This window comes from Microcebus murinus, chromosome 10 (assembly GCF_040939455.1).
Source record: "Microcebus murinus isolate Inina chromosome 10, M.murinus_Inina_mat1.0, whole genome shotgun sequence".
In the NCBI taxonomy this organism is placed as follows: Eukaryota; Metazoa; Chordata; class Mammalia; order Primates; family Cheirogaleidae; genus Microcebus; species Microcebus murinus.
Window position 1 is genome coordinate 23459775 of NC_134113.1, and position 27238 is coordinate 23487012.

Genomic DNA, 27238 nt, shown 5'->3' on the forward strand with positions numbered 1-27238 from the left:
CCCCAAATCAACCGGTAATTGGATGCAGGCCTCCCCCCAGGAAGAGTACATGTCCTTTAGCCAAAAACAATTCCTAGAGAATGTTGAGAGCTGAGGACTATCAGCACATTTCCAGAGCTGGGAAGATGAATTTTTTAGTCCTGAGGGAGAGTTGGGTAGCTCAAGTCAGAAGCCATGGCAGACATGAATATTTAATTCAGTGCTTAATTATAGTTACATTAAATAAATGGCAATATGGCAAAATGCATAATAGTATATAACCAATACAAGCTGAGGGAGATTTAAAGCAATAACTAATAATTCCTATACCAAATTTCCAGAGGTTTCTTTTCTGGGTCATGGTTGAACAAGCCTAATACATTTCCAGCAACACTTCTAGGACTTGCTTGATTTGATTACCCATAGGAATATTCTCTGCTCTAGAGTGTGAGGAGAACTAGAGATTAAAGAAGAGTAGAAATTAGATTCAAAAATAATACCTTCCTACAAACTTAAATATGAAGAAATTCAATAATTTCACCAGAATCCTAGCTTTACTTGAGAAATTTTGTATGGGAGCTGAGCCCACGGGAGGAGCAAGAGACTGAGTCAGGTGGGAGTGGGGCGGCTGCACAGAGCAGGGCATTTCATGGAGAGCCTCCAACTTGCCAGTGGTGACAGGGTGGGAAGGAGCTCAGAGCACAGTCGGGTGCTAGGGAGAGGCAGTGCCACACAGTGGCTGGAGATGAGTTCTGAGCAGCCAGATGCCTGGGCATAGACCCTCACTCTGACACTAACCAGCTGAGGGACCTTGGGAAAGTCCCTTAAAGTCTCCAGGTCTCAGTTTCTCACATGTACAAAATTATAATATGTAGTATTATAACAGTGTCTACCTTAACTAGAAACAGGAATCTAAAGTCACATGCTTAACTTCAGAATGTACTTGTGTATTAGTTTCCTATTCCTGCTGTAGCAAATTTACCACACACTTAATGGCTTACAACAATATATACATTTATTCTCTTCTAGCCCCAGAGCTCAGAAATCTGAAATCAGTTTCACCGGGCTAGCATCAAGGTATCAGCAGGGCTGGTTCCTTCTGGGCACTCTAAAGGCAGAATCTCTTTCCTAGCCTTTTTTAGCTTCTAGAAGTTGCCTGTATTTCTTGACTGGTGGCCCCTTTTGTCATCTTCAAAGCTCCTCACTCCAGTCTCTGTCCCCAGTATCACATGGCCTTCTCCTCTTCTGTTGTTAAGTTTCCCTCTGGCTCCCTCTTGTAAGGACACCTGTGATTACATTTAGGCATCACCGGGACAATCCAGGATACTCTCCCCATCTCAATAGCCTTAACTTAATCACACCTGCAAAGTCCCATTTGTCATATTAGGTAACAGGTTTCCAGGATTAAGTTGTGGTCTTCTCTGGAAGGCCACTGGTTTAGCCTACTACAATATTTCATGAATCATATGGTTTAGTCAATAAAAATATCATTTATATCACATCTGCTCAACAGAGTTTTGACCATCGAAGTTATTGGATATATCTATTTAAAAATTAATGGCATTCCTACAAATGCCTATTTGTGCCAGAAATTATCAGCTTTTACTAAACTATATACTTGCTCCTCTACAATGCTCTGTATCTCATCCTTGCATGTGGGGTTGAGACCAACAGGCTATAAGCAGAAATGACCATAGTAGCCACTCCAGGCTGGCTCTTAGAAATGGTCCCCCTAATCTAGTGGCCAAATTACAACACTTTTCAAGGTAAAAGGAATTCATATACTTATGAACCATAACTCCAACTCAACAGGTATAAATTTTGTGACTGTGTCAGGCAAACCAGGAGGTATGGTCACACTCTGTGAAAATATCCTGTGAAAACTCCTACCCCTCTCTTCTCCTGCAGTGGTTTCCTTGGAGGCCATGCAGTGCAGACAGCATAGTTACATGTTGAAGGAGAGTTGTCCAACCCTCACTGGACTTTGCATGAGAAAGAGACAAATCTTTATTGCCACTGACATTGGGAGCTTATTTGTTAGCATAGCATAGCCCACTCTATCCTGACTAATACTCTCGTGCTCTGGAAAATTTGTTTTTCCTTCATTGTATTTCTGAACTTCTATCAGAGTAAGGGTTTAACTACACTTACATTTCAGAGATTTGAATCTCAGCAGCAAAGTATAGGAAGAAAACCTGTAACTGGGAACTCTGAAACTGGGTTCCCCCCTGAAGGTCTCTGTGGGGTCTGTCTGTAGGCTTTTGACCTGGAATACAGAAATGAAAGCTCCAGAGTTCTAACAATACTTGGCATTTCTTGATGCTTTTTATGAAGGAGCTCACTGGGCTTAACTTCTAGCCACTAGGATAAGAAGGCTCTTTTTTAGAGCAAAGGCTCTATAAAGAACATGAAGTGAAGTTTACATTTTGTTCCTGGGACTTTGTTGCCTGGAATCAAAGCATGACAGGCTTTGTTAGTTAGCAGCTCCCACTGCAGTAGCAAACCGGAGGGCAGACCTTAAGTGCACAGTGTGGAAAGAAATCCTGCTCACACTGACTTCTTTATTCACATCAGAATACCCCACCAGCGGCTGCAAACGGTTCTTGCTAGGCTGCCAGTACTGACTGGCAATTTCTTATAGCAAGTCTAATAGAATCTGCAATTTACAAAGAAATTTCGCATATATTATTTCATTTAACTCTTTTTAGTATTCCTAACTTGAACAACTAATCTTTGTCAGTTAATATTTAGTAAGGGGAAGTGGAGAAGAAAAGGGCAAGAAAACAGGTGTAGGAAGGAAAGAATAGGAAGAAGAAAAAGGGTGAGGGTAGGTGATGGAGGAATACCTTCACCGAGTGCTATCAACTATGTGCCAGGTACTGCATCGAGCACTTTGAACTAATAATTCTGTTGCCAACATAAAAAGTACTAATATTCATAAGGATTTTCTTGTTCATCAGAAGGATAGCTTAATGGCTCTCCATGAAATCATGCTGAATGGAAGAAGGCCAATCTCAAATGCTTACATACTGTATTGTTCCTTTTATGTAACATTCTTGAAATGACCAAACTATGGAAATGGAGAACAGAATGATGGTTGCCAGTGGTTAGGGAGGAGGTGGGGCAGGGGAGGAGGTTGTGGCTATGAAAGGGCAACAAGAGGGATCCTTGCGGTGATAGAAATGTTCTCTATCTGAACTGTATCAATGTCAATATTCTGGGTTTGATGTTGTACCATAGTTTTTCAAGATATTACCACTGAGGAAAATTGAGTGAAGGATACACAGGATCTCTGTGTTATTTCCTATAACTGCAATTACCTCAAAATAAATAGTTTAATTTAAAAGGATGATTGAAAAAGAACATCAAGGATACATATAAATATATTAATGGTCATTTACTTTTTGAAAATTAGCCAACATATAGATAGGCTAAGAGTCACTAATAAGGAAAGTTACTAATGGTCAAATGAACAAATGATTCATTTCACATTACTTTAAGGCTTGGAAAAATAAAGATGATCACAATGTGTTGAATGATTCCCACTGGCATTGTCCTGGTACTCTACCAAATGTGTTAAATATTCCTTCCATGTAATCCCACATGAGGAATAGCTTTCACCAATTTGCAGGTAAGGAAGTGAAGACTACAAAAGTTAAGTAACCAGCTCATCATCACACAACCAATAGGTAGTGGAACCAAGAATCAAATAACATTTTTATCTGCTAAGATACACTACTTCTGAGACCTTCAACAGAATCTAAGTGACATGAGGTCTTTCAGGGTAATGACTTTGTCCACAAGGGCAAAACTGAAACTAGAACTTGTGCTGAGTGCTCTTGCCACCATACTATCCTACTATACAGGTGGCTGAGAAAAGAACATAATGGCATTGGCACCTGAGATATAGGTGGGACAAGTGCAAAAATCGCAAATGGCTAATGTCCAAGGAAAATAGATAAATTTATACCTGTACCTTCTTTATTTATTTAAATGTAAAGAACATTTGTCAAGAGAATTTCCAAAGGTTGGTCAATTGATTAAGATCTATGAGGCAAACCTCAAATATCCTCCTAAAATGAAAACATCATTCAAAGGGTCAGTTTTTTAATCAAGGCAAAACTATTTAGTAAAATGAATGAAGGAAATGAAACTGACCATTTAACTTGGTTTTCAGCAAAACAGGAAGGAATGAACAGACCTGCTAATGATACCCCTGTCTCTCACCTCCTTTGAAGGTATACAAAGTGACTAAATCTCAGGAAATTGTCCCTTTGAGGTTGAAGTGCAGCTGTATCCAGAATGAGGCCAGGCTTGGTTTATTAGAGAATGCACACACTTCTCATCACTTTTATATTATTAATAAATGCATAATATAAGGTTCATGATAATATCTCAGTTTAAATTGTATCCAAGTATTGCATCCCCAAATTGCACGTCTAACAGAAGAGAGACTGGTACTTTGAGTACAGATAACACAAAAGCTCTGGGTGCCTTGATGAAGGAGAGCATATTTCACCTTGACACTGTTGCTCGCAAATCTCTAAGATGAGCATTTTGGAAATGCTATAAACAGCTTAGCCTTTTCTTAGCATTTTGAAGAGCACATTAATAGCCTGGCCTTTTCTTAAGGGCTTTCTTTTTCCCTTAGCCAAATTTGACAGTTAGAAGTGAATAGCGAGTGGATGGAATCAAAGTCAGCGCTGTGTTTTAAAAGCAGTGTGGAACTGATGTCATCTGGCATTGTCTTCAAAAGAATATGAGAATATTAAGTGGATGTCTCATGAACTTACATACAAAGGATACTTTTCACTTGAGGACAGAATGGTAATGTCTCACAAAAGAAAGATGTAATTATAGATGCCATAAAATCTATTCAGACATCTCTTGCTTGGTAGAAGGAAAGAGAGAGAGAAAGAGAGAAGAAGAAGAAGAAGAAGAAGAAGAAGAGAAAAACTGCAACTCTTAACTTAACCAAAAGAAGTTATATTAATATAATTAATTTTTTAAATACTTACTAAATATCTACTACAGAATATGTGGAACATTGTGTTCAATGCTGTAAAGGACAGTTTAGAGAGTACTGTCATAACTACCATTGGGAAGATTTTGTTAAAAAGAAACCAAGGGGCATATGGTAGCATAATAAAATCAGCCAATTGAAATTAAATAGCACCACTCGCTAAGATTTAATATCCTAAAAAAAGTTAAGTGGAAGCTGTCCCACATAAATAGGGGCACATGCAAACCCCACCCAATACCAAGATTGCACAGGTTATTTCAAAGGGTGCTCTGAGAATCCACCTAGTTTATCCTGTACCCTGTTGCCATAAACACACTCAGCAACCCCATTACAGTTACCTAGCATATTTGGAGAGGGTTACTAACTAATTTTAAAAATTGCCTAAGCAGGTTGCTAGGAAGAGCCTCTGCTCAGAGGAGGAATAGGCCTAGAAATTGGAAGTCTTTTTGGATCTTGTGGCAGATTGTATTTTCCCCAAATGGCTGCAAAAATAGCTCCCAATCCACATGGCCTTCTTAAAATTTGACTTTGAGTCCTCTGATGAAGGGGTGGAGTCTATGTCCAATCTTAAATCTGGGTGGATTTTGGACTGGTGGAAAGAATCATTATGTAATTTCAAGGCTAGGGCATAGACAGTGATAGAGCTTCTGCCTGGTTTTTTTGGGAGGCTCACTCTTGAAATCTAGCCACCATGCTGTGAAGAGGCCCGCCAGTCACAGAAAGAGGTCATGTGGCATGTTCCAGACCATAGCCCAAGCCGTGTTCCCAGCCCACAGCTGACAGCCAACATGAAACCAAAATGATCCTTTGGTGATTCTAACCCCCAGCAGTTGAGTCATCCTCAATCTTCTAGTCTTCCCAGCCAATGCCGCAGATACCCTGGAGCAGAGACCACTTGCCCCACTATATCCCTTCCTAATATGTGACTCACAGAATCCTTGAGCCTGATAAATGGTAGTTGTTTTATGCATTAAGTTTGGAGTGCTTTGTTACATAATGAAAGGAACAGATGAGAATGGGAATATATGTGGTTCAAAGTGATGCATGCAGCCATTCCTAGCACTTGCATTATTCCAGCCTCTCTTTTCTGAGCGTACTCAGAGGCTTCATCCTAAGCATTATATTGTTCTTCTGCTACAGCCACTCCTTAGGGAAACAAATCTACTTGCAAGGGTCTTATTCCAAGTAAACTCAGGTAGGTCTTCATCTGTCTTAGAAGATCATCTCTCAACCCTCTGCTCTACTCCAATAGTAGATAAACGTGTTATTACTTCATTGGGAAAATTAAAACCACGGGGTGAACTGCCCAGCTTCTGTTGCCCTTTTCTTACAAACTTATTCACATCCTTCCCTACCTTGATCTGCTATCCAGAGGCCTAGAGAGAGGTGTTTTTCTTCTCTTTCCAGTCAACTATCTTGTGTTCCCTACCATCTCTCATAGGATCTTGCTTAATCATTTGTCCTTCTGTCTCCTAGAAAGGCAAGCTCTACCTCTCCTACTTCTTTTCCTTTATGATTGCTCCTATCCTAATACTCTCCCTTAACTCTGTGTCTCCTTCTAACTGTTTTTCTACCCTCTCAAACCTTCTTAAAGGTTAATCTACATTTGCAACCTTCACATTCTCATTCTCACTTTCTCACCTCTCACTCCTTGACTCCCTGTAGCATCTGCTCCCACTATTCTAGTAAAACATTCACTGGGTATAGGTTAGTTAAAAATGCAGATCCTGGATTTAAGCAGACCTATATTTGACTCCTGCCTCCTCCTCTTATCAAGCTGTGAGACTTTGAGGATTCTGCTTCATTGTCCTGTGCATCAGTTTCCTCATCTCTAACACAGGTTAGGCTGTTATAATGCTAAATATTTAAAATACTTGACTATGTCTGCACATGCCATGTTCTCAATAAATATTAACTATTATAATTATCACTAGCAGTAGTAGTATTTGCATTTCATGACTACTATCATTATTGTTTGTCAGGTACTATGCTTGCTCTGGTTTAAAATCTTGAATTAAAAAACAAATTCTAGTAAATTCATGCAGCCAAGAAAAACTACTTTGCAATGTCCTCACATAATGTTTCTGATATTGTGGCCCAGGATAATCTTTTCCACTTTCAACCAAGATCTGCTCCTAGAAACCTCCTCTCCATAGTGATTCTGTATGATTCTAGTTATTTCAGTTCATACACACACATACATGCACACGCAAATTTATTTGTATCATGTGGATCAGTAAGAAAATATTTAATTTAGCTGTCTGCAGGAACTTTAATCTATGCTGCCTTTGCAGCAAGAAAAGTGTTTTACACAGGTGTTCTCTATGCAGCTGGTAGTCAATAATTGCTGATGAACAGAATTTGTATAAAAGGACTCAGTCCATTCCATGGTCAGTCACAGCAAGAACAGAAAAAATATTTTTAACATCATGTCTGAATCCTACCTGACAACTTGTGAACTGCAATACTTTGAACCTACACAGGCAATTAAAAATGCTTTTTATTGCTGCCTCACCAGCAATCATACCTAATGGTTATCGATATTCTGTGATTAATTACTAAGAAGGTTAGCATGGGGCACTCATTCTCCTCCTTCATCTCCTTGCTATTCTCAGTTTCTTTGTGTCACAAGCTGTGTGCGTCAATATTTACTTTAATTAGGAAGAGTTAATATAGGAAAAGATAATTTGTAATAGGTAGGTTCAGTAAGAAACCAAATTGCACAGCAAGATCTCATGTCAGTGACAAATAGCTTCACTAAGGCATGCAATTTTGTTTATCTAACAATTTACTTTTTGGGACAGCTCATAAATGTCTACATCCCATCTCAGCACTGTTAGGTTAGTCTTACTTTCAGTTGGAAGTAAAGCATGGGATTAGACTGGGAGCCACCTTCTTTTGGATGGGTGACTCCTTCACCACTAGGATCTCATGTTGGGATCCTGAACACTGACTGACCTAATTCCTATAGGATTCAACAGTAAACTACATTACAGGCAAAGAAAATAATTCCTATTTTTCTCTACCTTTAATACTTTTCCTCTCCTTTTCTCTTTATCTTCTTTTTCTTTTCTTTTTTCTGAGACAGGGCCTTACTCTGTAGCTCACTGTAGTCTCAAACTCCTAGGTTCAAGTGATCCTTCCATGTCAGCCTCCTGAGTAGCTGAGACTATAGGTACCCACACCATGCCCAGCTAATTAAAAAAAAATTTTTTTTTTGCAGAGATAGGGATCTTTCTATGTTGCCCAGGCTGGTCTTGAATTTCTGGCCTCAAGCAATCCTCCTGCCTCAGCCTCCCAAAGTGCTACGATTACAGGCAGAAGCCACCACATTCATCCTTTCTTCTTCTTTTCTATAAATATTTCAAAACAAATTTGTATCCTAAAAATCTGATTGAAATTAGTTGACTAAAGGATGAAGAATTTAGGCAAGGGGGCTAAAACCATGGTGAGGATGATAATGATGATGATGATTACACAGCTAATATTTACTGAACAATTATTTATACTAGGCCTGTGGCAAATACTTAAAATATATTATTGGCTTTAATCCTCACAACAACTGTGAGAGGTTAGAGTTATTACTCCACCTTACATATGAGAAAACTAAAGTTTAGAGAAGCTAAATAACTTGCCTAAGTTCACAAATCTAAGAAGACTCAAAGCTGGGATTCCATTCTAGATCTATCAGAAGCCAAAGCCCATTGACATCATAAATCGTGTATCTTATGATAACAAAGTCTTTTTTTGTAAACTATTTTTAACCACATTTTGCCCAAAATTATATTTAAGCTTGATTTTATTGTCAATGGTCTAACACAGTAAATCTTCACATTTCCATAATAAAAAAATTAAGTTCCCCATTTAAAGAGTGAGGGAAAAGACATAAATAGCCAAATGAATAAACAAAGCAAAGATCAAATTTCAGGTGTTCAAAACTAAAGGAAATTCAATTCAAGGAACGTGACCAAGTGACATGGTGTACAAGTCACTGTAAGAACTCAAAGATGAATAATACAGTATCACCCCTGCCCCTGAGAAGCTAATGATCTAATGGGAAGCACACAGTATAATATTTCAGGTCTTACTTTACATGTCATCTCTTCAGAGAAGTCTTCCCTGACCACCCTATCTAAACTGTGACCCCATGCCCTGTCACTTGTCTATCATAGGGTCCAACAAACGTTTTCTGTGAAGAACGAGACAATAAATAATTTAGACTTTGTGGATTCTCTGCCAAAACTACCAAATCTGCTGTTGTAGTGTGAAAGCTGCCTTAGTCTATAAGTAAATGAATGAACAAGGAAGGCTGCGTTCCAATAAAACTTTATTTACAAAACAGGCCGTGGCCAGATATAGTTCACAGGCTATAGTTTACTGACTGCTACTTTAACATCTCTCTCTGATTTTTACCTTCATAACACTTAACAAAATCTGAAATTATCTTGCTTATTGATTTGTCTACTGTTTATTTCCGGCTGCTAAAATGGCAGCTCCAGGAGAGTAAAATCCTTGCTGCTTGTTCACAGAAAGGACTTAGAAAGGTGCTTAGAAAGGACTTCCTGACACAGACGCAGAGTCAGGAATGTTCACTTTAAACACTCATTGACTGGCTAAATGAATGAATACCATTTTATAAAAAGAGAAACACAAATCACCAATAAACATGTGAACTCTATTTGGCCTTAATAGTAATAAGTTAATGACACAGTATTTTTCACTTGTCAGATTTATAATTGTTAGAAGAGGAAAAACAGGAGAAGGAGGAGGAGGAGGAGGAGGAAAATTAGTATAGATGCATAGGAGGGTAAAGTGGTCCTCTTATCTACTAGTGATAGCAGAGAAAATTGCTGCAACATTTCTGGAGGGTCATTTGCTATTATATAATAAAATGTAGGTACCAATTCAAAAATGGGCAAAAGATTAAATAGACATTTTTCTAAAGATGTACAAATAGCCAATAAGCCCATGTAAAGATGCTCAACATCATAAGACATTAAGGAAATGCAAATCAAAATCACAATGAGATACTACTTCATACCCATTAGGATGGCTATTATAAAAAATAAAAAATGGAAAATAATAAGTGTTGGAGAGAATATGCAAAAATTGGAAGCCTTGTGGAGTGCTGGTGGGAGTATAACTTGTTCAGCTGCTGAGGAAAACAGTTTGGGAGTTCCTCAAAAAGTTAAACAGAATTATCATTCTGTTACCATATGATCCAGCAATTCCATTCCTAGGCATATACCCCAAAGAATAGAAGGCAAATACTTGTGCACCTATGTTCATAGCATTCATTTAATATTGTAAATATTATTTACAATAGCCAAAAGGTGGAAACAAACCCAATGTCCATTAACAGACAAGTTGATAAACAAATGTGGTATATACATACAATGGAATATTGTTCCGTCTTAAAAAAATAAAATACCAATATACAATACAACATGGACAACTTTGAAAACATTATGCTAAATGAAACAAGCCAGACACAAAAGGACAAATAATGTATGATTCCATTAACATGAGGTATCTAGACTAGGCAAATTCATAAAGATAGGAAGTAGAATGGAGGTTACCAGGAGTTGGGGGGAGGAGGGATTGGAGAGTTATTGTTTAATGGGGAGGAAGTTTCTATTTGGGACAGTGAAAAAATTCTGTAGATAGATGGTAATAATGGTTACACAACATTGTGAATACACTTAAGGCCACTGAACTGTATACTGAAAAATGGTTAAAATTATAAATTATATATTATGTATGTTTTACAATGAAAAATGTATGTATGCTTTTTTTTAACTCCAAAATCACATTCCTAAGAATTAACTCTGAGGAGATAATGCAGAAGGGTGAAATATATAAGTACCAGAATGCATTAACTTTAAGAACCATCAATAAAGATCTAGCTACGTAAATCTTTTTTACATAGCTATATAAATTTGTTGCACCTGGCACATCAAATACATAACAGAGACTATTATGTAGGCATTAAATATGACAAGGTAGACTTTTCATATAAAAACACCTCCATGAAATTATTGTTCAATAAAAAAATAAGTTACAGAATGCATGTAAAATATGATCCCATTGATGTAAAAATTCTAAAGTTTATTTATACATGGAGAAAATTCTAGATATCCTCCAAAGGTTAATAGAGGTTATTCTCTGAATGGTAGATTTGAGATGATTTTTAAATTACAAAGAATATTGTAACCAAAATAACATGCTATTGTAAACTCATGTTTATCACTTTTTCACATTAATTAAGGTGGGTTAGGGCCTTGATACTTACAATTAGATGATTTCTGTATTTCCATTTCCATAGCAATAATAATACTTTTGGGTCAATCAGATATAGTTTTAAAAGAGAAGTACATACCTCGCATAGTGGTGTTAAATCTCTATCATTCAAAAACAGAGATAGTATTTCAGAGCAACATTGAATAATCATGCTCTAGAAATAAGAAGAGGATAATACAGTAAGGTTGATAAATATTGCATATTTAATTTTAAACTATTTTATTTCATTTGTCTTTTCTTGATCATCACCTAACCCTTTTTCCCAGGAAAAGACAGAGGGACTTAGAAGTCACAATACCTTAAGTAATTAGGCTTATTTGAATTGTACTTAATTGTAATTACAGGATGGCCACAAAATATAAGATCTGCAATTAATCACTAATAATATATTATTCTAGGATTCTTTCCCTGCACATTCTCTGTTAATATGTTACAGAGGTATAACAAGTAAAGTAATTCACACCAAAATAGTATTTTGAAAAATCACTTTTCTTCTGAGAAGAGAGCCCTGGAATAAAGAGTTTCAGATCCCTGAAAGGGACTTCAGCAGGGAAGAATGACTGGGGATTGGGAAAGAAATGGGAAGAGTGGATGGAAAGGAAGAGAGCAGGTTAACAGCATGTACACATTTGTGTATTATGTGAAAACAGCCATGTTCATGCGCAGACCTCAGACCCATAAGGGACTTACGCATAGGCAGGATTGAATCCTCCAGATTCCCTGTCATTATGATTTCATGTAAGGAAGGACAACAGAGGAGAACCGCAGGCAGTTCTGGCTGTATGACATGAGGTCCGGGTGCTGGGTTGGAGAGGGCAACTACTGGGCCGGATGTGAGGCTTGGGGGAGCGAGCGGAACTCACTGACCCTGAGGGCACTGAGTGCAGCCTTGGTTTCCGCCCACCAGTTCAGTTTTCTGGGAGGCCCATTGTGTTTCCTTTCCAGGCCTTGTCTAGGGCTGAGCATACCTACCACACCCTGACGAATACCGCCTTCCCACCAAGCCTAATTGACCAGAGCTAGGGTAAGTAGTTTTTTCGTCACTTGCAACTAAAGGAGTTGTTACTATAAAACCGTCAGAGATAAACTATGCCTGCTGCCAATGTCCAGCCTGATGAAGCAACAATTCATTTTTATGATAGTATTACTATATGATGTACTAGCATTCAGAGTAGAGTGATAAAAGTACCGTAATTTTAAAATTATAACTGAGTAATGCTGGTTAAAACTTTACAATAAAGGAGCAAACAACAATTGACCCCCAGCCCAAAACCTTGTTCTAAGTTTTAATAACTGCATAAACATGAAAAAGATTAAATTTTAGAGTTCCAAACCTATAGATACTTCAGTTTGATTTAACAAATATATTTAAGACATTATATTAGGCGCTATGCCACACACAGATGAAGAAACAGACCCTCTCCTTACAAAATTTACAATTACTGAGAAAAATAGATTTGTACACAACTAAATGAAATACCAAGTAGAATATGGTCAGAACACAGGTACTTATGACATGTCATAGGATCCTAGAGGTAGGAGAGAGTAGTTCTTCGTAATATGAAGAGAGAAGACCTCCTGGAAGAAGAGTTACATGAACTGAGCCTTGAAAGAATAGAATTTCAACTGGCAGAGAACAGAGACCAGGGCATTTGCACGGGAGAGAGCTCTATGTAAGCAACGGGCAGCGGTGGATATCCAAGGAACATATGGAATTTTATATGGTCTTTACCACAGGTATGTATAGGAAGCATGGAAGTGAGAGCTGTCAGAAATGAGAATAAAGAGGTAAATTTTGAGCACGTAAAAGTAAGGAATTTGGATTTTATTGTCTAGAAAACTAAGTAGGACTGCCCTAAGGGAACAATGAGATTGTTTTAAAAAGATGAACCTGACCACAATTTAAAGGTGAACTGGACAGGAAAGAGACAAGAGAAAGAGAAATCAGCTAGGAGGCTACTCGAACTGTTTGGGCAAGAAGCGGTCATGGCTAGAACTCGTCCAGCTTCATTGGGCTTAGAAAGGACGAAGGGCAGGCAGTACACCCAGCACCGATCAGGGTGTACCCATGCCCTGTGCTGAGCTTTCCAGAACCCCGCTCCACTTTACTAGACAGAGGGGAACACATGTCCACTCCTGTACTCCCTTTATTTGTCTATATTTCTGGTTCAGTTCTTAGGACTGATTAAATTATGTTTTCTCTGTATATTAAAGGTTTCAATAACAGCCATGATGGGTTACCGTCATGATTTCATCTAGAGCTATCAAGCAAAATGACACTGTCTATGTCATTCATCACTTCACATAACAGATGAAGGGCACGACGTTACCTGATAAATGCCTTCCACTGCCTTGTCTCAACATCTATCAAACAGAAATTTCGCCTCGACAATATTCGATTACTCTGGCATTATTTGAGGTAAACCACATATTCGCGTTCTGAAACGGGCTGCGAGTACCTCACCTGACCTTGCTACTGCAGAAATGCAGGGAGGAGAGGCTTGGAGTTCATCCTTCCTGTCAGGAAGTGGTTGGATGCTGGGACTGGGGAGGGGCAGGGGAGAGCGAGGAGTGACCCTTGCTCAGTTTGCGCCTTCTCCCTTAAAAGGGGCCTCCGTTGGTTCACTGAGGGATGGCCCTCTGGGTACCTTCAAGATATTAAAACCAGTTCCTGGGTGGAGTCGAAATCCTCATCATCTTTCATCTATAATACGGAGAAAACATCCTAAATTGTTTTCTAGCCTCCAGACGCTTGATTCCTTCATCTCTCCTTCATAGGCTTGTCTTGGCAAATTGTAGGGTGGATCATGAGACACCCTCCCAGGTGAGGTGCTGCCTACCCCCACCTTCCCCCATAACCCAGCCCCACTATCCCACAGCCCTTGCCTACAGAACTAAGTTCATTTGCCATTTATTCATTCAACATCTACCAAATGCCTCCTGTATGCCATGGGGTGGGAATAAGAGATGAACAAGACACAGACAGAACCCTCAAGCAGCGCTTGGTCCAGTGAGAGCAGTAGGAGAGACAGACACTTACAGCGCCCTGTGGGGAGATCAGAGAGGAGGAAGCACTTAATTCCACCCATCTCCTTAGTGCCACCTCCTGCTACAGTCACCCTGATCTCCTTAGTGCCACCTCCTGCTACAGTCACCCTGTGCTTCTGCCACAACAGATGTCTGATTGTTCCCCAAACAGGAGAGTCAGTTCCATGACTTCTTATCTCATCTCTCGCCATATCCTCAGTCTGGAATAAGTTTTTTCTCCATAGGTCTCCAGCTAGAAGTTTTACAAACAACTATTAAAGAGGCAATATGTTTCAGTTATGGGGCCAGATATTAGAGATATAAAGATAAATAAGACCCCCAAGAAAGGAATTCACAGTCAAGAGAAAGGAAGAGACATATAAACAGCTAATTACCAAAACAATACAGTAAGGCCTGGGATATTTGGGGGTACAAAGAAAAATAGCCTATATTTCTGTCTACAGGGGCTATAAAATGCTCTCTGAACTATTTAAGCAATTACAAAGTCTAGCTCAACTTTCTCTCTCAACACACGCACGCATGCAATATGTGTAAATGAGATTTTAAAAATAGTAAATTGGAATAGTTTGCGTCAACAGCCCCATTGTTGAGAAGGAAGGCTTCCAGCAACTTTACCTTTCTGTGCAGTACAGAATCCAGGTAATGGGAAATAGAAAAACTGGGAGAAGTCAGAGATACTTTAAGTAGAACTGCATAATAAAGAGCTGAGGCAGTGTGGGAAGGAAAGAAGAAACAAAACAGTCTGTGCAGACTGAGCTGGAGGGATCGTTGTAGGAGTCTGAGCCAAATGAGACAGATGTTGGAGAGCTGCTGTGGATGCCAGGGAGATATGAGAATAGAATAGCTGGGGAAAAGAGAGTTTAAAAAAATTTTTTTGTGTATTATGAAAGGATTTCCCCTGGGATGTTCCTATGAGAGACTCTATAAAGATCTGGATTATTTTCAATGTTTTTGACCATCAGATTGATGTTTCTTTGACTGCCACACTTTGCTAAGACAGAGCTATGGAGTGACTTGGCTCATTATGGATGACACCTGGGTACCTATGGCCACACACTTACAATGACTAAGTTTCTCCATGACAGGGACCTGGTTGTATTGGTTATGTTCCCCACCTCCCACCTAAAAAATGTTTGCACATAATAGTTTCTTGAAAGAATTTGATGTTAATTTCTAATTGTATTTTGCTTGATATTTTCATAGTACTTTGATATTTGGGATATGCTGACTATATACTAATTTTAATTGCCTTGTACAATCCAGGCATTCCACAAATGTTTGCTGAACTAATCTTAGGTGATTTGGCAAACATATTTTAAGCTTTTCATATAGGTAAACTTTCATTCCCAACAAGGTGTTTGCATCTTAAAATCAGGAGAGTTTGCATCTATCATATGCTTTAAAGCACCTGGTAGGCTCTGAACATTCCCCTTAACTGTGAATGACAGAATAAAATATCTCAGTCATTCTGAGCCAGTGTTGTTCACTGTAGAAGAAGGCATAGAAGGTTTTCAAGCCAAAAGTGATTGGAACACCTGTTCTATAACCGTTCCAGTACATCTTAAATTAATATCTGAAGTTCTTGACTTATTCTGGGCCCTAGGGATTTTGAGGGGGAAAAAAGGAAGGGAGTGAGAAAGAGAACAAGATTCACTACCTCCCATATCAACCAAAAGGCACACATTTTTTAGACCATTACATTTAATAACCCACAAACAATGTATGCCGTTACAAAAATAAATACATTATATTATAGAAGTTATGAAATTCTGTCCAATTCCAGACCAGAATTGATCTCGTTGACTGTCCTAGTTAACTTCTAATTAGCTCCAAGTGAAGGTTGTCATGACAACAAACTAGCAGATCTAGTCAATGGGATTTTTCTGATACAACCTGGAATCCAGCTTTTTTTTTTTTTTTTTTAAGTGCTGGTTATTATTGTGGAAAAAAAATAAAAAATTTATATTGTACTTCATTTCTCAACTTGAAAATGCTGTGAGCTCATTTTCTAGCCAATTCATCTAAATGAATATTAGTGTTCCTTCTGCCTGGGACCTCTCCTATTGCTCTCCTATAATATGTTCATTCACATATGGAACCAACAGAGCTGGAACATATCTAAAATGCCCCACTCTAAAGCTGAAGAAACACTTTTTAAATTGAATAAAACAAATTCAAAAACACAAAGAAAAACACCAAAATTGGAAGGAGTTTGTTCTACTCGAGGGTTGACCCCCCCCCCACACACACACACATAACATTCTAAGACATGAAAGCAAGCCACAAACCTTCCTAAAGCAAGGTGGGTCCTCCAGATTCCCTCTTCTGCTTACTTTCAATCACCACTGTTTAATCCACCCTCATCCCCATTTATTTCTGATTTGTTTATATTCACAGTCAACCTCTTGGCTCAGATGCTGGGCTCATTGTGATGAATTCAATACCCCCACTAGGAAGTTCCGGTGACTCTCTTTCCATCCAAAGAGCCCATTTCTACATCTCAGAGCAGTATTTCAGTGAACAGTTCATTTATTTTAAAAATGAGAGAAAGATCAGCCCCAGGAAAGGGTAAGAGAATGACTCTTGGTAGTAGAGCTAAGTGGCAGAGCATACTCTTAGAATCCTTATTCTGGTGGACCCTCACTCTCTTGCTTTAGACAATCTAAGCTGAAAAGACAGACGAGTTCAGGAGAAAATAATGGTTTGCCATATATGAACTATATAGTAGTGGATTTAGGGACAATTTCTGCAAAGAATATTCTAGACCATGGCTCAAAGGCAGCAATCTGGTAAGTCTGGTCTGTGCTTAAAAAATTGATCATAAGCATTGCACAAAAGAAGTATAAAAATGAAAAGTGAGCTGAATTCTTCTTGAAAATAGACAAGAAAGAACAACCATGCACTTTATAAAAGAAATATATATCTACAGTTATAGCTATAAAATCTACTGTGTTTGAGATAGTTTGAGCAATCTGATCTATTGGGGGATTTATTATAAGCACTCTCAGCACATCATTAAGCATCATAATTCATGTTGTAACATCTGAGGATACTGAAAAAGATATGGGACTAAAATTTGAAGACATCTGCTCTATGATAAATCCAGGCACAGGGCACAGAAGACATAAATGCTGGAAAGTGGCATTTTGCAGAGGCTAACTATACTTTCCTGATAGATTCTCTCACAGTTGGGCTTGCTGCTGTTATAACAATGAAAAACGCATTCATTCACTCTACTAGTCAACTCAGACCAAAAATGCCAACAAGTATATACTCTGAAATTAGAAAATTTGCTAACTTTTACATGTTCACATAATAAAAGTGCATAGATGAGGTAAACGAGAAAACATAAGAGCATACCAACAATATTCTTTAAGAATTAAAGATATTTTGTTATGAATAACCAATTAAATATTAACCTAGCAGAAAATGATTTAAGAAAAAAAGATATACTAGACCAAAAATAAAAAGAAGATCTTAAAAGCTTTCAGAGAAGAAAAGCAGGCATGGGACTCCAGTAGCTGGGAATTCAACCAGAAAAGCAGTGCAGAAAGGGTCCAGAGCAGAGCTATGCAGCAGGAATTAAGAACAACCAGTCTTCAACTGGAGCAGGAGAGTAGAAGGTTCCAGGACCAAAATGAGATTGAGACATTATTTGATAAGTATGAACACTTGAGTAAAAATCTATGGATGAACATATGAAAGATCTGCTATAATGACTGAGAAAAAGTTCAGAATAAAAGACAAGTCAAGAAAAACCAAACATATAAAAAAGGAACATAAACATAGTATACTACTTGATTTGGCTGTGAACATCATTTACAGGGTCATAGTAAGGTAAACACTGAATATTGATTTAACTAAATTTTGTGATATAATAATATTTAGAAGAGAAGGAAAAAGGAGAAGTTAGAGAGAAGTATAAGTGAGCTAAATCCTTCTATACCATAACTGAAAATCAATAGATATTATCTAAAATACCTCCAGAAAAAATAATGATTTATGGCTGTCATTAGCACTATTCATCAGCATATCAGCATTTCTGACTTCCCTTTTTTCAAGCTGGGAGCAGAACTGTTGGCGCAGCAGACAGCTTATTTGGCCAATAAAACATTAGTGGAAGGCATATGATGGAAGTTTTATGGGCCAGTGTGTGATTTCCCCCTTCTTCCCCTCCTGCCACAGTGACTGCCACTGTTCCATGTGATGGGTGAGCCGCTAGCTTAGATGCTGGCTTCTGGAGCAGGCGACATGGAGTAGGCCCCCAGCTGACCCTCTCGGATTTGGAGGTTGGTTGTTACCCCACCTTTCATGACTGATACTGCATATTATTTCTAGATGTGGAAGCAAATAACAAAAGAAAAGAGTTGAAGGTGGCTGCCTCTGCAGGGCATGAATGTGGAGTAAGGAGAGATTGGGCAGGAGGTTGCCCCTTTTTACTTTAAGCCTTTTCGATCTATTTTTTAATAGCCAGAATAAATGCAGAATATATATCTCGAGAAATTGGATTAATGTATAAATAAAAATTTGAAGAGCAGGTAATTAGGAGAGAACATGTATTCCCTGCTCTTCTTGTGTCCAGAGAGGGTAAGGAATTTCCACTATTCTTCTACAGAAGAAGAGACACTTCCAGCTTCTTTTGGACTCATCACTAATTTATCCCCATGAGAGTGGAGTCACTTACCTGATTGGTGAGTTTAGGGGAAGGAAAACCACCCTCTTCCCCAAAATACACATCATAAAAAACTCAGCTGTGTGATCAGATTTACAGCATACTCTACAGAAAACAGCCCTTTCTTTGGTTAGAAAAATACATATGTGTAGAAAAAGTCTGAAAAGAATACATGACTATCTATATTTTCTAGTTTTTCTTCACATATCACTTGGGTAATAAAAATGTTTAAATAATAGAGCTTAAGTGAAAAAGTAATATTAATATAAGTCACAAAGAATTGTTTCTTGGGATTCACAGTTATAGCTGAATGATTTCTCTGGATTGAGTTTATTTTCATTCACTGTCAGATTCTTATAATCTGTATTCTGAGAAGAGCTTTGGAGGGGACACTATATATGTGCCAAAAATTTGGGTCATGTCTGGTACTCTGAGTAGAGAATATAGAGGGCAGAAGAACCACAAAGTTCAAGTTTAGTTATATAGTTCTGCTTTGATGAAATAAAAAACAATTTAAACAATTGTGTATGATGATATCCATCCTCCAATAGCAATGCCATTTTCCATATTTAATAACTTACTTCCATTTCTTTGTCTACTGATTTCTCTTCTGTTTCTTCTTCTGCTGCTTCTTCTGCTTCTTCTTCTTCTTCTTCTTCTTCTTCTACTTCATCTTCATTCATAGTAATTTCAGGAACTGCTGGCAATAATATTTCAGCTATTTGCACAAGATTAGATAGCTTCTCGTGAATTGCAATAACTCTAAAAAATAACAGATATACATGTATTTTATTGAAAAAGTTAAGAAAGGCATTTATTGCAGAATCTATAGGATATGTAAAGTAAGCCCTCAGTTAGTTAACCATTAGACTTCTGACACTGCCAAACATCATTCAATCATTCCTTCAACCAAGACCCATGAGCAAAGAGATACAATCTTAACTTTCACAATTTGTATGGTTCTATTATACACTTAGACAAACATATAATTACAAATTGGCAAAGATGCAGTGAAAAAAAGGTACACATCCAAAATACTGCTGAAGGTGAAAATAAAGAAAATAAGTATCTACGTGGGCAAACAAACTCTAGGCAATAACAAAAGATTTACTCCTATGTAAATCTTAATGCCATGCTATGATGCTCTGGCTGACTTGAAGGTAAGAATCATGACAGGTTAGCAATGATTCTAAAAGGCTGATCAAGGAGTAGCGCACAGCAATTCAGTGTATTAGGGAGGTTGTTGGGAGATGGAAGGAGGGAGGAAGGAAGGGAGGCAGGGAGGGAGGGAGAAGAATCAAGAAAAAAGGAAAAGCAAAAGTCAAGGAGGAAGGCAGAGGACACAGCAGCAATGATGCAAAAGACAGAAAGCTTCAAGGGCCACAGGCTGATGCTCTGAAGGAAGAGGTGGACCAGTGGGGGAGGGGGACAGAAGGTGGAAGGCTTCAAAGGCAGAAGGAGCCCAACGGTCACCCCTGTGGCCCTCAGGGACTCTACTCTGTAGGCATAGCAGCATGTACAGGCATGTGTATGCATCCATACATTTCTCCATTCAAGGAAAGAGGAAAATTATTATGAAAAAGAAGTAAATAATCCAAAAAGCAGACTGGTGTCAGGAACATATGCAAGAATGTTAATTCTCCAATTCTCCACAGCATCCTCAGCTGCAGCATGGTACGATACGTGATCATCCTAATGATGGTTCTCAGCTATAAAAAGTAAAAAAACACTTTTAACTCTATGTAAGATGATTTGAATGCATGTAGTGTGTTTTAGAAACTTTTCTATAAAATATGCAAGAGTTGAAATGTAAAGATTTATTGTTAAAAGTTTATTTGGAAAATGTACCCATTAAAAAGTGGAGCATCAATAATGCTGGAAAAGCTTCCTGAGGCCCTGAGACTGCACAGGGTTTGGACTCAAAAGATTCATGCCTGACTCCTTCACACACTGGCCAAGGGACCTCAGACCAGTCACTCAACCTCTCTGACCCTGGGTTTTCTTCTATGACAAGACTGGAATAATAAAATCCACTTCATCCAAATCACAAGGCTTTTGAAAGGATGAAAGGGCATGACTGTGTAAGATTCTTAGCTGTAAGAGTCCTCATAAAGGAAATATGGTATTCTAAAACTTCATTCTCCATTCTAATATAGAGAAAGAATTCTTATTTTTCTTCCAAAAAAATAGTATATCTTTCCTTTATAATACTTAGAATTCTAGGAAGGATAAACTATTCTATGACATTTGGCTTATAGATTGCTAATGAGTATCCAGAACTGTAGTGTAGAGAACTCACTTTCTACTCTGTAGAAATTGTAATCATTTTCTTCATGTGGTTCTGAAGAAAAAAAAACTGCAATGTTTCTGGATTTACAAGGTTAGTGCATAATTTTCTGACTATGGTGCTAAGCTGCGCTGGTATATACCTAGGTTTTCTGCTATTTCACTTAAAAAGAGAAAAGGAAGGGAATCAAAGCGAGGAAGGAAGGAAGGAAGGAAGGGAGGATGGATATTGACTGAGTAATTGAAAGCATGCTAGCTCTTGTAACAGCCCATGTTTTATTTTCTTTCACAGCAAGGCCAAGAAGTCATCCAAAGTGAAAATCATGGAGCACGAACAAGACTCTTGAAAGGAGGACAGAGAAGCACCAATTCTCCATTCACTAAGCAGGGGAAAGAGCTGGCACTGATAGACACTGATAGGTGTTAGTGTTTTCAATCATTCAAAGCATGTTCATACATTGTCTGGCTTGATCCAAACAATAAGCCCCAAAGGTAGGCAGAGCAGGTATTATAATTCCATCTTACAATGGAGGAAATAGAGGCTAAGGTCAGATAGGCAATGAACAATGAAATCAAAAAATAACTAACTAAGCAATGAAAATACAAACAAATGAGGAATTTGGTAAAGTGAAATAGGAAAAGAGAAAAACAAAGCATGAGCAAAAAGCTAGAGATATGCCCTGTGTGATGGAAAGAGAGGAAAACAACCTGGCCAAAGCAGAGATTTTTGACTTTGGAGCAAAATAAAATAGGACTTGGTACAGAAGGAAAGGAGCATGGAAGGTGGTGGAGTTTGGGCTTAATTTTGGAACCCTGTACAGAACCACATTTCAGTATTTTTTAACCACAGCAAAACATGGTACAGACAACATCTTTGTACCCTCTGAAATCTCTATGAAGTGTCATGAACGTTCCTTCAACCAGCCTAGGTACTATTATTAGTATTGGATCATTAAATTTTAACTGTCTGACTTTGAATCCAAAGTATAGTTTATAATATCTCAAATAAAAAGCAGTACAGTTAATCAAAGTATGAAACGAAACTATGGACACAGTTTTGCCATCTTAACAGTAGCTTGTTTATGCCAGCAACAAAGAAGCCCGGAGAGCCAGTGGTGATGAAATCACAAAAGGCATTTTCCACAGCTTGTTGAGAATTGAATATTTTTCTTTGCAAGAAGTGGTCCAAAGCCTGGAAGAAGTGCAAGTCAGTTGATGCAAGGTCTGGTGAATACAATGGATGACAGAGAGTTTCCAAGTCTAGCTTCTGTAGTTTGAACAGTGTTGTTCATGTGATACATGGTTGAACATTGTCTTGCAAGAGGATTAGCCTATCTCTATGGACCAATCTCAGCTGCTTAATTGTAAGCATCCTCATCATTTTGTCCAGTTGAATGTAGTAGACATCTGCTGTAATCGACTGACCAGGTTTCATGAAGCTATAATGGATATCAGCGCTGGACCACCAAACAGATACCATTAGCTTTTTCTGATGACTATTCGGTTTTGGACTGTGTTTTGGCATTTCACCTTATCCAATCATTGTGTCGAATATTTGCAATTATCAAAAAGAATTCATTTTTCATCACAAGTAACAATACTGCCTTTATGTTGTGACAGCAAAGAAAGGCAAGCTTTTAGATGATTTCTCTTCTGATGCTTGTTTAATTCATGCAGTATCCATCTACCCAGCTTCTTTACCTTGCCCATTTGTTTCAAGTGGTCCAATATTGATGGAATAGTAACGTCAAACCTTGCTGCTGATTTATGCATAGGTTGAGATGGACTCGCTTCCACTACAGCTTTCAGCTCAGCTCAGCATTATCCACCTTGGTCCCAGGTCACCCACATGGCTCATCTTCAAGATTAAAATCACCAGAATGGAACCTCTCAAACCATCAACATATTGTGTGTTCATTAGTCACATCCTTCCCAAACACTTCGATGCTATTCCAAGCTGTCTGTGCTGCATTGATTCCACGATGGAATTCATATTAGAAAATAACAGGAATTTTTGACTTATCTATGATTTTACAAAATTACTCTAAAAAAATCACAAGCCAAAATATATGTTTGAAAGACTGAGAATGTGCCTTCACGGTAAAAATAAAACAAGAAGTGTCAAAATGAAATGCCAGAGACATCAATTGTCAAACTTAGTACTTAAGGAAATCGGACATTTCATACTTAATAACCTAAATATTATTCCCATCTTACAAATCAGGAAACTGAAGCACAGAGAGGTTAAATAAACTACCCAAGTTTACAAAGGTAGTAAGGGGGACAAATTGGTATTTGAACCACAGCAGGCTGGATTCAGAGTTCATGCTTTTAACCACTGCAATGTAATATTTCTCTAAACCTGTGGTCCCCAGCCCCTGGGCCATAGACTGGTACCAGTCTGTGGCCTGTTAGGAACTGGGCTGCACAGCAGGAGGTGAGCGGCAGGTAAGCAGGTGAAGCTTCATCTATATTTACAGCCACTTTCTATCACACCATACCCACCACCTGCTCCCATCTCTTGGTCCATAGAAAAATTGTCTTCCATGAAACCAGTCCCCGATGCCAAAAAGGTTGGGGATCACTGCTCGAAACAAAAGGAAGTTTCTTCCAAAGATGCCTTATAAAAGGCCTCTTGTGCTTTACCTTGTACCTTCCCCAAACAGGCTGTTCTTATGAGAAATAGTGGCAAAGACAGAGAGTTGTGGATAATCCACTTTTACTTGCCTGTTCAGTGGAAACCATAAGGAACCAACAGATATATTGTGGTAACTGGAAAGTCTAACATCTACCACCTTCACAGGCTTTATATTATATGCATACAGCAATAAAACCTATAAGAAAAATTAAAGACATTTTAAATATAAAATGTGACATCAAAATTACAGTTTGCCTCAAAAGATATATTAGTTCTCAAAATCATATCATTGCACTTTAAAGTTTTTCCTTAGAAGAGAAATATTAAAGGTTTTTTTTTTTCCAATTCACTTTAAAAAGAAATGATGTGCACAAGAATTGTGCAAAGGTTAGAAGATGAAAATAAATACTATCTGGTGACAATATTATATCATTTTTGAAGAGTGACTTTTTATACTGCAATTAGGTTTAAATTTCAGTCTTTGAAGACCATCTACAGCAAACACTAAACACTAACCATATACCTGGGGACTATCCAACTTCTTTTCTTGTTACTTCTCAATGTGTACCTTTTCCATCAAGGGGCATGGCTACTTCTGTGAATTCACTTATGCCATTCCCTTCTTCCTTTCTCCACTTAACACAACCTTCTAGCCCCCACCTCTATGATAAAACTTCTCTTGATGATTCATGCTCTAGTAATTTCCCTGTTTGGATTCTAATAATTCCAAACAGGAAATTAACATCAGTCCCATATGATATAACACCTATATAGTCATCAATTTATGGAATTTGAGATTCATCGAACCTTAAAGATAATCTAGTCTAATCCCCTCAGTTTAGATATGAGAAAGGTAAGGCCTAGAGCTGCTGGTCAAAACTGACTAACTAGGAATGTAGGGGCTCAGAGAACAGCACCCCAAAGTATGGCTCTTTGGCATGCTGAGCACTTTTCAATGAAAGGAAATCAGAAGGCTTCAGAAGATGCCTCAGAACCAAGGACTTTCTAACCTTCTCCTGTCCAGTCACTCCCACAGCACAGGTAGGGGTTCTCTCAGTAAGTTCCCTTCTCTGATGGACAAAACTTCTTCCAAAAGAAGTGCAATTATCTTGAAATCGCCATTCAAGACAATAGAAATCTCATCAAACAACCAGGAAAGATTACCATAGAAGAGAAAAGACTAAAACTAGTCACTTTGCCCAGATAGACTTTCCATCTATTCTTTTGAGAGCAGCTCAGAGAGATTGCCTGGGAGACTTTAAATGTGTGATAAAACAACAGTTATTCAAAGGGCTGCCCCACCTCTCACCTTCCCATGTCCACAAGCTATTGTCTGTTCTTGGTCCCATCCCGTTTTCAAACAGAATCATTTACAAACTATTATCCTTTGGGTCTATTCGGTTCCCCTAAAAATCATTTACTACTCCTTGAAACTGCCTATACCTCCACTTCCCTCTCTCCTATGAAGAAAGGGGTATAAATTTCTGAATCCCATTGGGTAACTGAGTAATTATTTTCCTGTGATTTTCCTGTGTTTATGCACATTAATAAATCTGTATGCTTTTCCACCTGTTAATGTGCCTGTCATCAGTATTATTTTGGCAGGCTTAACACCCAAATCTTCAGACCGGGAGGAAAAAACTCTCTTCACCCCTACAGCTACATGCATTTATCTCTGCTTCCTCACAAAGTAAACTAAAATAAGAGTAAAAGGGATTTTGTTTTTTTAGAAAGGCATAAATCCACAAGGACAGAAAGAACAAGAGAGGAAGTGAAGCAGACAGGAGAGGTTTGCAACACTTTGAAGGACAGAAAGCACTTGGAGGAGCACAGCTGACTCAGCAGAGGGGAAGGGCTATGCGTATGGAAGGAGTTGCCAACAAGTATGTCTGAGACCCCTGAAATGGCTCGGGGACTAGAGGCTCAAGTACTTTAGCAGGAGTGGGTGGGACTAAAAACAAGAGTGCTAGACAACCTTCCTCTCATCCCTTCTATGAGCCCACATACAGCCAGGAGCCCCCCGCCCCCTTCCCTCCTCTCTCCCTGCCGAACTTCATCCATTTTACTCTCTGCCGATGTTAAATCAGAGAGGATCTATGCTGAAGGCCATTAGGTACAGGGCTGAGGTGTATTGAAAATATTGGAATTAAGTGAAAGTCTGTATTCTGAACAAGAAACATTCTCCTACCCCATAATAACCCTCTCCCAGAATATAGGAAAACAGGCAGGAATCTAAGAGAATCCTCATTAGAGAAACTGACCAAAGAGAAAAGACCAACACATTCTGACATTTCAGCATCCTCCAATGAAACTCCTGTCTCCTTCTACAATCACCTTACAATGAGGCCTAGATATCAATAAGTCTAAGCCAATATGCTTTGCAGTGCCTCACTCCCAACATGAACAGACAGCTAAGAGTCACTAGACGGGAAAGGAAAGGCAAAAACTAAACATAACAGAAGAATAGAACTTGGAGAATCAGATACAAGACAGAACAGAAGAAAACCTTAATGAAACCATAATTAATATTCTGAGAGAGAAGAAAGACAGTATTGCATCTGTGAAACAAGAACACAGTGCTATTAAAATGGAACAATTAGAAAAGAAAGATCTCTTAAAAATTAAAAATATGATCACAACAATGAAATAATAAATAAAATACTTGAAATATAAAGTCAAATCCATGTCTCCAAAAGTATAACCTAAATTTAAAAGCTTAGATAATAGGAAAGAAAACAAGAAAAGTAAATACTTAACCCAATAGGTTCAATATCTGATTAATAGAAATACAGAAGGCACCAAGATAATCAGAGGGAGGAAATTATTTTTAAAATCTCGTGAACTGAAGAATATTACTTTTCATTTTGAAAGGGCTAGTCTAAGTGTCCAGAACAATGGATGAAGACCCCATACCAAGGCACATCATGGAATTTCAGTACACAGGGTATAACAGAGTAGTCGCTCCTCCTCCCACAGATATGGAAGGGAAATATTGAGAGTGGGGAATATGTAACAGAGGAAAAGCCTGGAAAACTTCCCCCACTCTTTTTGGGAACTGCATTCTGGCCTGCATCCCTGAGGCAGGTTAAGTCTTTTGTTAAAATTCCCAGGTGGCTTTGTCTTTGGCAGAGATGGGACATTTAGAATAGTGAACCACAGTAATTGCCTGAAGCTGAAAACCCTCCCTTTAAAAGCTCTGTATGTCTGCCATGTTTGGGAAATTTGGGATTTTGAGACGAGGTCTACCACATTTCCTCCTTTGCAAAGTAAACTCTCTCTTTCCTTCCTCTTC

General features: G+C 38.3%; 1 protein-coding gene across 3 annotated transcripts in view; it reads right to left on the reverse strand.

The window, feature by feature from the left end:
- Positions 1-27238, reverse strand: part of CFAP54 (cilia and flagella associated protein 54) — a 303509-nt gene that overhangs the window by 28585 nt on the left and 247686 nt on the right. For 2 of the 3 annotated variants that reach the window (XM_020287907.2, XM_012775331.3), the window contains 3 exons: positions 24036-24142; positions 19604-19784; positions 11382-11456 (listed from right to left, as the gene is read on the reverse strand). In XM_020287907.2, coding sequence (XP_020143496.2) covers positions 11382-11456; positions 19604-19784; positions 24036-24142 — 363 coding nt within the window. The remainder of the gene's footprint in view (positions 1-11381; positions 11457-19603; positions 19785-24035; positions 24143-27238) is intronic. The other variant, XM_076007090.1, reaches the window with a different exon arrangement.